The 12,324-nt window shown below is 43.6% G+C and overlaps 1 protein-coding gene across 1 annotated transcript in view; it reads left to right on the top strand.

Annotated features, from left to right (window-relative positions):
- Window positions 1–834: 834 nt before the first annotated feature.
- Window positions 835–12,324, top strand: part of bcr (BCR activator of RhoGEF and GTPase) — an 85,111-nt gene continuing 73,621 nt past the window's right edge. The window contains exon 1 of the mRNA XM_086300469.1: window positions 835–3,297. Within this exon, the coding sequence (XP_086156595.1) occupies window positions 1,674–3,297 (1,624 nt within the window). The 5' untranslated portion in view covers window positions 835–1,673. The remainder of the gene's footprint in view (window positions 3,298–12,324) is intronic.

Below are 12,324 nucleotides of genomic sequence, written 5' to 3'. Positions count from 1 at the left end.
AAGCTCTTTCTACAGTAGGCTTCATGTACCCGTTCATACACGCACTTTTTTCTGTGCTTGAGTTCTAACATTCACACTGATGCACTTGAAAGCAACATTGGGTTAGCATGTTGCCCAACCGTATTTGGCATTCAGACTGGAGGAACCAGGTATCCAACCACCAACCTTCAAATTAGATGATGGGCTGCTCTACTTCCTGAGCTCACATTTTCACTGTGCACTACGGGAGTTTCTTCCTGTTAAAAGGGAGTTTTTCCTTCCCACTTCCAAGTAAGTGCTTGCTCATAGGGGGTCTCTGTATTACTGTAGGGTCAGACCCACTACTGTTGTGATTTGTGGATATATAAATTAAATTGAGCTGACCTGAACTTTGTGGTTAAGAAAAAAGTCAGCTACGGAATTACATTACACGTTCGCCGTATGTACGTTACTCCACTGGGTGGCAGTGTTAGGTTATAGATAGCAGTACACCGATCAATAACACCTGCTACACAGGTAAAATTCAAATGAACCCAGAAGCTGTAATAATTCTTAATCTATATTAACTGCTCTTAATAAAAATGTATAAAGCAGCGAGAACACTAGCAGTAGTGGTACCCTGTGTTTCCTGATGTATTAGATGGGATATGAGTTCAGATTTTACTAAGAGCCATTAATTTATGACAAACTACAGTAGTGTATTTGAACTTGCTTGGACGGATACATTTTATTTAAAAGACAATTAAAGCTCAATGAAAACCAAATATGTGTACCCCAGCTCTGTCTCTTTAACCAGCAGACTCACTGTGGCTCTGGTCCCTCCCATTCTTGCAGCCCTCCAGTGCTACTGGCCTGAGATGGGAGCGCGCACAGCGGCACTTTCACGGCCGAAGAAACGGGATAAATCTGGAAGGGAACTGATAAAAAAATACCACATAGGTGCTGTGGAAAAATGGGATAACGAAACGAGCAATATAATTAATACCGGATCCACCGCTTGATCCCTTCCCCTATTAAACAGATGTTGTCGTGGCTTGCATTTTGCGCTTTTTATCCATTCTCCTTCAGCGCTGATGGTACAAAGGCGCTTGGTCAGGACCAGCAGCAGCACCTGGGATTACAGCCATATGAATGGGCAAGAGTGAATGAACCGCGCACAAACCTGGGATGGTAAACACAGACAGCGAGTGAGTAAACCAAGCAGGATTAAAACACTTTCTTTCTTTTTTTTTTTCTCCGTGGGAAACAGACCACCAGTGTCACCCAGCGAAGACATACTGTCATTGTTTCGACGCTGATTTAGGGGAGAAAAAACGATTCAAAAGTGGCCTTTTCTGGAATAATGCACAAGAATTATGAACTCGATTACAGATTTTTATTCATCTCTATATCTCGCACATTCCCTAGTTTTTCTGTAACTGAACAGCCGGTTTCTCTTGTTCAGAATGGGATGTATTGTTGCGACTGCGCAACCTAAGACAAGTGTGTGCAATTAGACTGTGTGCTTGTGAACGGGTTACCTTTAACCATTGTCACTGCTACTGGAAGTGGCCATTGTTGTCGATAAGGAATCTGTGGTGATCGGAATAAAAACAAAGGAGGGTAAAACAGTGCACACTTGACATCACCCCCCGCCCTCTGTTTGTGAACCAGAGCTGGTCACAACCCCCCCACCCTAAAAATCTCCACATAATATGGTGGAGCCGGTGGGATTCATTGAGGCGTGGAAGGCGCAGTTCCCAGAGTCAGAGCCCCCCAAGATGGAGCTGCGGTCTGTCGGGGGCATCGAGCAGGAGCTGGAAAAGTGCAAAGCATCCATTAGACGCCTGGAGCAGGAGGTGAACAAGGAGCGCTTCCGCATGATCTACCTCCAGACCCTCCTGGCCAAAGAGAGAAAGAGCTATGACAAACAGCGGTGGGGCTTCAGAAAGACACCTTTGAATGAGGGGATGGACCCTGCAGCCACACAGGGTGCTGAAATCCAATCCCAGCAGCCACACATGCAGGAGACTGGTGTAGTTGGCATAGGAGGAGGTGGTGGAGGATATGGTGGTGGTGGTGGTGGTAGTGGGGATAGGAGCCGTTTTCAGCCTCTAGGAGATGGATCTGGCAGGTCCAAACCCAGACCTCCACCTGCCAGGAAGTCAGCCTCCCACGGTGATGGCCTGGAGTCAGCCTTTGATGTACCTCAGCAAGCAGAGTCAACTTCCTGCGACAACCTCGATGGCCTGTCGCCATCAAAGCAGAGAGGTGGTGTTACTGTGTCACCCCGCAGGCCCACCCTTCCACCCCCTGACAAGGACCTTCCCACTGACCCCAAGGACAAGCTTGGAATGGGACTTGGTGTGGCAGCTCTTAGATCCAACTTTGAGAGGATCAAACGGGCGAACTCGCACTTAGCAGGTGATGTAGCTAAGGGCCAGGAGAAGCAGCCGCTGCCACCACCACCGCTATATACCAACATGGAGTTCCACCATGACAGGGGTTTAGTCAGGGTCAATGACCGTGACGTCTCTGACAAGATCAGCTCACTAGGCAGCCAGGCCATGCAGATGGAGCGAAAGAGATCCCTTCACTCCCTTCCAGGTAATCTGGCTACGGTGGCAGGGGAGCTCCGTGCCAGGCCAGTCTATCGAGGAAGGTCCACTGAAAGCACCTGTGGTTATGATGCAGAGTATGAAGATGGGGAACCCAATCAACGGCATTCAGGAAGGGCCAATGGGGGAAAACCACCTCCCCCTCCTTGGCAGCCCTCTGAGTTCCAAGCCTACTCCAGCGTCTATGTTGGTGGGGTGATGATGGGTGAAGGTGGCAGTGGAGATGGACGAGGGGGTGGTGGAAGTAGCAGCAGTGGAGTCACAATGAGAGAACATGGTGGATGTGATGATCACCTTCTGACCTGGCCTCGTCGCTCCTATTCCCCAGGTAGCTTTGAGGATGTAGGTGGAGGTGGCGGTTATACACCGGACTGCAGCTCCAACGAGAACCTGACATCCAGTGAGGAGGACTTCTCCTCAGGTCAGTCCAGCCACGTCTCCCCCAGCCCTACCACTGCTTTCCGCCGTCCCTTTAGAGAGAAGAGCCGTTCACCCTCTCAGAACTCCCAGAACTCTCAGCACTCCTTCGACAGCAGCAGCCCTCCAACGCCACAGTCCCAGAAGCGTCACCACCGGCAGCAGGGAGGCCATGTGGTCATGTCTGAGGCTACTATTGTGAGTGTTCGCAAGACTGGTCAAATCTGGCCACCTGCTGCCCATCATGACCTCATGCCTCACTGTAGAACATCCCATGACAACAGTTTCCATGGAGATCACATAGGTGAGTGGTGGCTGCTGTCTGTAATATATGTTTTGTTAGAGGTCAGGTGGGCTGGAGGGCGAAGGACATTGTAGGACATCTTTCTGTGAGGAGGGAGGGGGGAAAAGAGTGAAAGCTTGAGTGAATGAGTATTATTTAGTCATGCTGGAATTATGTTGGTATGTTTTCATTTTTCTTATGCATTTTTAGACCCTTCTTCATGTAATTTGTATTTCCTCTTCAAGCCACAAAGCAGCCAAACGTTTTCGTGAGAGATACTGTTAGCACAATTTTGTGCATGCACGCAAACACTCTGGACTGTGTGTCCTCTGGACAGCCTTGCGTGGGAGAAAGATGAAAGATCCACCTCTGCTTATTTCTGGAATGTGTGTCGGCTGGGTGAACAGTAAATGTGGTCAGTCTGCGTTGAAACGGCAGGTCTAGCCTTTCCCAGATAACTCTTGCGGCTGTTAGTATGGAATTCGAACAACTGTCTGTCTTCCTGCCTGTCTTTCTTTCTTTCAGAATTTCGAAAACTGTCCCTGAACCACAGCCTGAAACTCTTCACCGGCAGAACAAAAGAAATCCAGTCTTATCTTTCCAAACAATTATCTACAATTATCTGCCATATACCTAACAGCTAAAGTGCAGCCTTCCAGCTATGGCACCTGTAATAGAAACCGCTAGCAGAGAGATGTGCAGCCTGGAGCTGAAATCATGGGTACTGGCTTACTGAGCTGTCATGCTGAAGCCCAGCAGGAGTGAAGTGTGTTGCTTTGAGGAAAAGCACATTAGGAGGGCACAGTTTACTGTAATTGCGCAGTAAAGTTTCCATTTCAGAGGCTGGGCCAGGTCACAAGAAGGAAAAGCCAAACACTGCTTGGGTAGTTCAAATATTTGATATATATGTATATTTTTCAGATATAGATTGTTGTTTACCAAGGTGTGGTTAGCTGCACGTCCGCTCATTTTGGAGTGTTGTCTCACTGGTTTTCTGCAATGGAAGTGAGGAGTGTTTTAGCACTCACTTGTAACAGATTTAGGACTGGCATCCTGCTTGACCAGACAGGCAGCAGGATGCTGGCATCACACACGTGCTCCAGTGCCAGGATGAACTGGAAAGACAGGAGGAGGTAGTCTGATAGATGGTAAAAAGGGAAAGAAACACAAGCAGTATTATACAGGGGGACCAGAAGAATTGAAAGTTAAAGAGAAAGTGTGAAAGCAAGGAAAGTTTAGGAACAGTGTTAACAGCTGTACAAGTACGCAAAAATGTAGCTAATCTAAGTAACATTTCTGTCTACCTTCATTCTCGAAAGCATTATTGTGTGTATACCAGTACTGCTATTTGTCTTAATATCCTGAATGTTGAACAGGCCTCTTTGCATCTATAATTCATTTATTTGAATTGAACCACTGACACAGTGGTCCTGGTGGGATCAGCTAAAATGCTTTTCCAGGCCGGATGCGATCGTCAAGGTGCGTGATTGCATCCTGTTTCAACAACCACGCCAGAAATACTTGTAGTGAAAGGAAAATACTTTTTGTTTTAAAATAGCAAGTAGCAGTTTAGAGCAATGCTAAGCTATTGGCTCTAGCAATTAAGATGTTAAGATGTTTTCATTTAGCAGCAAAACCCAGATAGCTAGTCCACAGCAAATGGCTATGTTATCTCCAGCTGGTATGTTTAGGATTATCACTCCACTGTCTGCCCTCTTTGTTTTAGCATCTTTTCCACAACAATGAGCCCTGCGGGAAATTAGGCGAGCCGGAAAAGCAGGGATGGAAATGCAGGATGGGGGTGATACATTTAGTGGGATAATCTGGAATTTGAGCAAAAGATAAAAAATGATGGTTAGACACCCTGCGGGGATGTCTTGTTTTCTAGTTGGGGTTTAAGCTGAGGGCAGATACATATGATGTTGATAACAGTGAATGTTGCATCATGTTTGGGCCCTTAGTGTGTATGTTTTGTTTTTGTTTTTTTTGACAGGCAGGTAAAGGGATAGTAAAGGAAGTGAATGTGTTTTTAGTGGCCGGCTGATTATAATGAAGAGCGGGATGGTGTTGTGAGGAAGACTGAGGGAGGCAGAGTGCAAGGCAGAGCTGTCGTTTCTCGCTTCATTGGTCAGGGATGCGGGGGCTGGAAAGAGGCACAGATGGGAAGAACTCTCCCGTTGTGTAACAGAAACACACACCCAGGCTCGCACACAAAGAGAGACATGCTTGATGCCCACTCTTATACCTTAAAGTTGGAGTGCTTTTAGAAGTAGGTGTAAACGTCCACTATTTGATCCATTGTTGTATTGTGAGATAATGCCGACTGGCCAGGTCATTGTCTTCTCTTCTCTTCTCTTCTCTTCTCTTCTCTTCTCTTCTCTTCTCTTCTCTTCTCTTCTCTTCTTCTCTTCTCTTCTCTTCTCTTCTCTTCTCTTCTCTTCTCTTCTCTTCTCTTCTCTTCTCTTCTCTTCTCTTCTCTTCTCACAAATATAACAACCAGATCTTTTGAGGATATGACCGAGTGAAAGATAATGGCAAAAGCAGGGAAGATTGGCAGGTTACCCCTCCCCCCCACCCCTTCGGCTGCTTTTCATTTTTGAACTTGATTGAACAAATATGAGCTCAGCAGTATACCCTCAAACATTTAATCATTCATCCTGACTTAGACTGACACATTTCTTTTACATTTTGACTTTGAGTTTTCTAATTTGTTTTTACAGCGAGTACAGAAAATCGAATTTAATACAGTAAAAATGAAAAAAAGCTACACAAAAATATGGGGACTCTTGGAGGTCATTTGGTTTATGTATGGTAAACCTACTGATGGGGATTAACTGATAAAACTCACATTTTTTAGCGGTAGCAGGAAAGTGTCCCTACTCAGGTTTTGCTCCCCAGCCCAGCCCCACCCACACATCTCACCCACTCAAAGTTTTTAGAGGTCAGTTCATTAGAGAAAGTGCAATGATTCTTGTGCTGCCCAAAAAATGGTTAGTGTCTTCATACATTGTTTCCATGAATTAATCTGAAGGAAAGTCTGACGAAATGTTTTGTTTCTAGCGTAACCCAGGTTCTCTGAAAACTGAGTGAGATATATCACTATGGGGGAAGCGCCTTCTGGCATGACCAGTCACGGAAGCGCCGCTACCACCATGTCTGTCTGAGATAAATCATTTCAAGAATACGGAGTCCCCCATCACCACTTTAAAATTGCCCCTTGCGCTATACCAGGCAGGATTTTCTTACATTTGCCCATGCAAGTGCTAGCTGGGTTTATTGCTGGGTTTTGCCTTGGTGTCAAAATAGTGGGGATCAATCTTTGAGATCACCAACACTTGCAAACGCTGCTCAGGGATTCTACCTGTATAGCATTGTTTTCAGAAGTTGGTGTTTGCCAGCAACGCTTGTGCATGTTTGACGCCCATACATGCGATGCAAAGGGGATGGAGGGTTTTCACCGAGTTCATCAACCCACAAACATTTTGGCAAGTCCAGGTTATGATGTCCCTTACTTTGCTGCCACCAGTGTTCCCTGGACAGATCCAGTGGTTGCCATAACTACTAATGCTCAACTTTGACAGCCAGCAAATGGCTATATAAACACAAGCTCAGTTGACGTGCTAACTTGATAAGGTGCGGGAATGCAACAACACAACAACCTGTTACCAGAAAAATCTTTCCAGTAATCTTTCCTGAACCCACAACAACCCACATTCAGGGACTACCTATCCTGGTTCAGAACCGCTGACGAACTCTAGTGATCGTTACTGGGAAGAAAGTGAGAATGCCTGATGTTGGGTCAAGAGATCCGTGTGGGATAGCAGGGATAGCAAAGGACAAACCTAAGAAAACTTCACCCACTGTATCTGTCCTATTTATAAGTACTGCATGCTTTATGTGCAGGGATTATCACAAACTAACCATTTTAAAGTAATTGCATTTCTTAAACTCTCTATTATAGAAATGAATAGGTTAATACCTTTTTTAAAATCTGCATTAGGATGGTGCTAAATTTTACACAGGCAACCAGTCGTATTAAGAAACCTGTGGTAGATATACAGTCATGTGAAAAAAGTTTTCCTTTGACTCTGTGCAGTCCTGTGAAAAACTAAACGCACCCTTTGGAATCCAGAGGAATTAAGAGGGTAAATGACAACAAGATGCTGCTAATCAAATGCACTTGAATAACTGAGTATTAGCAAGTTTGAGCACCAATGTAATAGCAAAACTTTTGTCATTGCAAATACGTATTAAAACATGTGTAGGAGAAGACAAAAAAACAGTCATATAGAAAAACCATTCCTGAGGGCAAAAAATCTGATTATGTCATCAGTGTCTGTCTGCGTGCATTTCTGGATATAATTCTAATATATTTGTCACCTGAAACACCATAATGTGAAATGCATACACACAAGATCCTCCCCGTGAAATCAGAGTTAAGTGTGTTGCCTGTTTGGCTGTCGCAAATATTGCTCAGCATCTTTAAATACTGTAACAAACTAGTGATCAGTGGAGTGAGCATTGTGAGAGGGAAGCCAGAGAGGATCTGAGAGGGGCTGTATGTTTTGCATCATATGATTCAGCATGTATTTCACATATGTACAGAAGGGGGAGAGAAAATGGAAAGGAATGTTTTATAGTGTCCTTGTGTAGCACAATGACCCCCTTTTTCACACGGGGATGGCAGTGACTATAAAAAAGATGCATTTAGCATGTGTAGTTGAGTGAAAGCAGGCTGCAGGCTTACAGTCAGGCCTTGAGTGGTTGAAGGAGTAGTGGAAAGAAGTATGAGAGGATAAGGAGAAGAGGTTGGAGGCTGAAGGAGGGGAAGCCAATCTGCCTTTCTTGCCAGCTGGGTGCTCAACTCAGCCTTTCATTGGCCTGGCTGCACCAGGCCAATGAAAGGCCTGGCTGCACCCTTTGTTCCCTTGGCGAGATCAGTTTTGGAAGAAGAAATCTTCTTTGCTAGAAAAAAACCCCAAAAGCCAAATAATAAGTATTTACTGATGCGCAAAGATATGTAGGTATGTAGATTGTTGAAACAACTTTCATATTACAAATGATGTATTTTTATATTTTATTTGTGCCACAGTGGACATAAAAATTTATCCCTTTTTTTGTTATGAGGTGCTTACAGAAATAAAAGCTTCCAGTAACATCTTAACCAATATAAATTACAGCTTTTAAGAGATTACATAAAAACCCCACCAGATCCAAACAATATTCTGTATACAAAATAACTTTACACCACAAATTCTTACCAAAATATGTCCCCAAACCACCGCATGCATGCCACAGATCACCGCTAATTGATTCATATGCATTCAAATATATAATGCGGATAGAGGTAGAGTTTCCTTGTAGTGTTCAGTGATGATGTTGCATTGCTGTGTTTCTGATGTAAGAGTCCAGTCTGGCACAGAGGCTGGCCTAGAATTGCTTGGTTGGCACTGGACAGCAGGGTGGAGCAAGTCCAGCATCTCCCCAAAGAAAGTCAAACTGCCTGGCTTGGTTTGTGAGCCTGGAGCCTCCTGTGTGTATTGTTGTTTGAGGTTGTGTGTGTCCGTGTGCACTCGTGTGTGTGTGTGTGTCCGCTGTCCATGTTTTGCAGGCTTGGGGACAGTTTTGGACATTCAAACCAACCTTAGGGTGAAGGGAAGCAGATTGGATGATCATAACTGAAAACTGCAGACAGACATGCAAAGTCAAACACACATAAACAGCACACACTCATATCCCTCCACAGGGTAATTACTTTTCCCTGCTTCACTTAATTCTTCTTTTTGTATTTGCTTGTGTATTTCCTATGTCAAGCATCCAGCCGCAATCTTTTCTCGGCCGCTGACGGCACTTGGAAAATCCCTGTCATAAACTTTGGTGACTTGATCCCCCCCCCCCCCTTTATTTTTTTTTAAAAACTCCCCTTACTTTTGAACAGTGGCCATCTTGGCTTCCCCTAACACAGCCCGTGCTGTCCCAGTCACTCAGGTTATAATTTTGATTGGCCACACTGCATGGAAACTGTACTAGTTAGCGTGCACAGCTCACCACTTACCACAGAGCTTTGTACTTGCAGTATAAGTGCATGCTGTTGTGTGTTTTCTGGTGTTTTGCATATCTTCGGTTAGCTGCATGGGTTATTAATCACAGCCAGGTCTCTAAGGGGCCAGGTTAAGGTGGTTGAGACCACAAGGCTCCGTACTGATTTGTTTACACTCATTTACTTTTGTCTAGACATAAAGGAGCATGCCACCTATTTATGTCAAGGTTGTGTTACTAGTCACAGAGCTCGCTATATAATTAAATATCTCAGTTTAGAGAATAAGAAAATTACTAAATAACTAAAAACATGTGAAGTGAAACAGTGACCATCATGTTTGTAAGACATGGAAACGTAAACACAAATTTACAGTGACATAGTATTAATACATATGATTTCCTGAGAGAAAGCTTATGTGAACTAAGCAGAGGGGTCTAGCTTGCTGTCTCTTGTCAGGTGAAAATAATTCGGCAATGTAAACCTCTTTGTAACCAATTTCACACGATTGGCTGCTGACTTCCTCCAACAACCACTCATAACCGGTCAGAGCATACACATTTTTCTCTTTTAGCCGGTGGCTGCCAGATGGTCGCTGGCAGGACTTTAGACCTGTGTGAGTGAGGCCTCATATTCCGTGTCTACTTCCAGGAGATAGTTTGACACTGTGACCAATATAAAGCCACATTTTGATCTCAGTGAGAGCTGCTTTATTAACAATGTGAGGCAGATAAGCCTATAGTGCTGTGATGCATTTTCACGCACATGTAATAACTGGAAGCCAAACAGTGTTGCTTAAAGAGCAACAGAAACCTCTCTAGTGATTGAAATCTGTAAGCCTTAATCGCCACTCTTCAGTCAGGGTATTAAAAATTGCCTAACATTTTTACTTTTCCTCACTTAACACAGCTCATATTAAAGCATTACAGCACCAATGCATCATGTCCTATATGCTACACTTAGGATTGACATGTATTCACGTTTAAAAGTCATACAGAAACGTCCCACAGTGAATCGTGTGTTATTGGTGGGCTTTAGCCCAAGATTTTTAGATCGGTTACCCCTGAACTACAGTGGTTACAGATTTAATACATTTATATGACCATTTTCCCTTCTTTGCCATTTCTTATACTGTCTTTGTTTTGTTCTTTCCAGCAATGCTTCATTAAAACATCTGCTTCTGGTTTCCTTTGCTTGGAACCCTTTAGTGGCACTTCACTTCTCTGTCTTTATTCTTCCTGGTTTTCCACCAAGCAAGGGGAAAAGCAGAGAGACATCAAAGTCAGGACACCCCTCACAGTGAGGCCTCTGTGTGTAATTGTTCAATAGGGGTTTACCTGACGAAATCTCTGTAAAACAACACAATCAGTGCCAGCTGTTAGCAGCAGGCGTTCTTGTTACAAAGCAGAAAAAAACTCTTCCCGTGCACCTGCATCTGACTTTTCCTCCAGCTATGTTTCCATACATGCACTGTGTGTATGTGGAGTTTTTTTTTTTCCAGTGTACCAGTGTAAGATGCACTCCTACCACCTCCTGCAGCTATACCCTTAAAGGCTTATAGTTCTTCAGAAAATGGCTTTAGTTACATTCATAGTGTTAACCACAGTCCTCCATCAGAACTAAAGAGGGTTAAGCTCTAAATAGGTTGTAATATCCCCTGTCCTCGGCTCCCTGAATGCCCTCAATATCATGCTGTCTTTTGTCTAATATTGCAAAAAGAAAAAAGTGAAGGACATGTTGTTTTCAGAGTGAACTATTACATGTGGTTGGTTCTTGATGTTACCTCGGATTCAGCAAAAGAAACAGCCCATATGGAAAAGAAATAGAGAAAACTTATAAAAGACTTGCATCAGATTTGGCTTGCTTCATATAGTGAATCATATAAGGCTTATATGATTTACTCATGAAAGTGGCCACTTTCTTATTACTTTCATATATTGTTTTAGGAAGTATCCAAAACATACAAGTTTCATTTATATAATTTTTCAAGGGATCTTATGTCTGTTTTCACTCTTGTATGCTTTTCATACAAGTTCCACACGAGACAGATACAAACTTTATAAGATTAATATATATCTTTTCCATATGGGAGAGAAGGTGCAGAAAAGTCTAAAAATTCATGAAAATTTTGAAATTGTGAATCTTAAAGGGTGAAATGGAGAGAGGAAACTCTTCAGGCATTCCAAGCTTTCTGTGGCTGCAGATGATTAAGAGCCGTCTTCCCCTCCACATTCCCATGTTTTCCCTCAGACTGTGCTTCTATCAAACACGCATGGAGGAAGACATCATTATCTCACAGCAGACGTGTTGCTCGGTTTGTTTTCAGCTGCATTTAATCTCAATTCAGTATGAAATCTGACAAAACAGGCTTCGAGCCTCATTGACATTCACAACATGTAAGAATAACCTGAAAAAAGAAAATGAGCAACAAATGACATCATGCGCCTGTTTCCCTAAAGGTCTTCTCTTGCACTTTATTCATCCTCTTTATCTCATCACCCCCGGCCTTTTCCCATTTGCCTTTTCCTTGCCTGCCTCATTCACTTCATCTGAGCACCATATAAAGTGCTGCTTCTAATTTCTTTCTATTTGAAGCCAATTTCCATCTATATACCATCTTACAGCTGAGGCAGATGCATACTGCTAAAATTGACAGAATGAGCTCACCAGGATGGCTTTTAGTAGATAAGGCTGACTGCTCTGTGCTCTGTACAAAGCTCACTCATAGAGCGCTGTTTCTTCTTTCACAATAGCAGTTCGTGTACAGTGTTTGAGCAATATTGGTTATCTTCAATGACATAAAGAAGTAGACTATGAGCAGGGACTATGGACTATACCAGTAGGCTATAGGCAGTCTACTGGTAAACTGTGCTGAATAAAATCCAGTATCCTACTTTCTCAAGAGTTCCACATTGTCCTCTGATAGAAATGCTTGAACATACAAGTCAGTCCAGGTGTTTTTGTCAGTCTGAAATGATTCCAAATTGGAACAATTGATCCAAACCCAACCC

Source organism: Aulonocara sp. 'chitande type north' Nkhata Bay, linkage group LG7, assembly GCF_057382095.1.
Source record: "Aulonocara sp. 'chitande type north' Nkhata Bay isolate Kocher_YH1m ecotype deep benthic linkage group LG7, A_spYH_male_GT1.1, whole genome shotgun sequence".
Taxonomy (NCBI): Eukaryota; Metazoa; Chordata; class Actinopteri; order Cichliformes; family Cichlidae; genus Aulonocara; species Aulonocara sp. 'chitande type north' Nkhata Bay.
The sequence above is the reverse complement of the archived record's forward strand: the minus strand, read 5'-3'. Positions and strand labels throughout refer to the sequence as shown.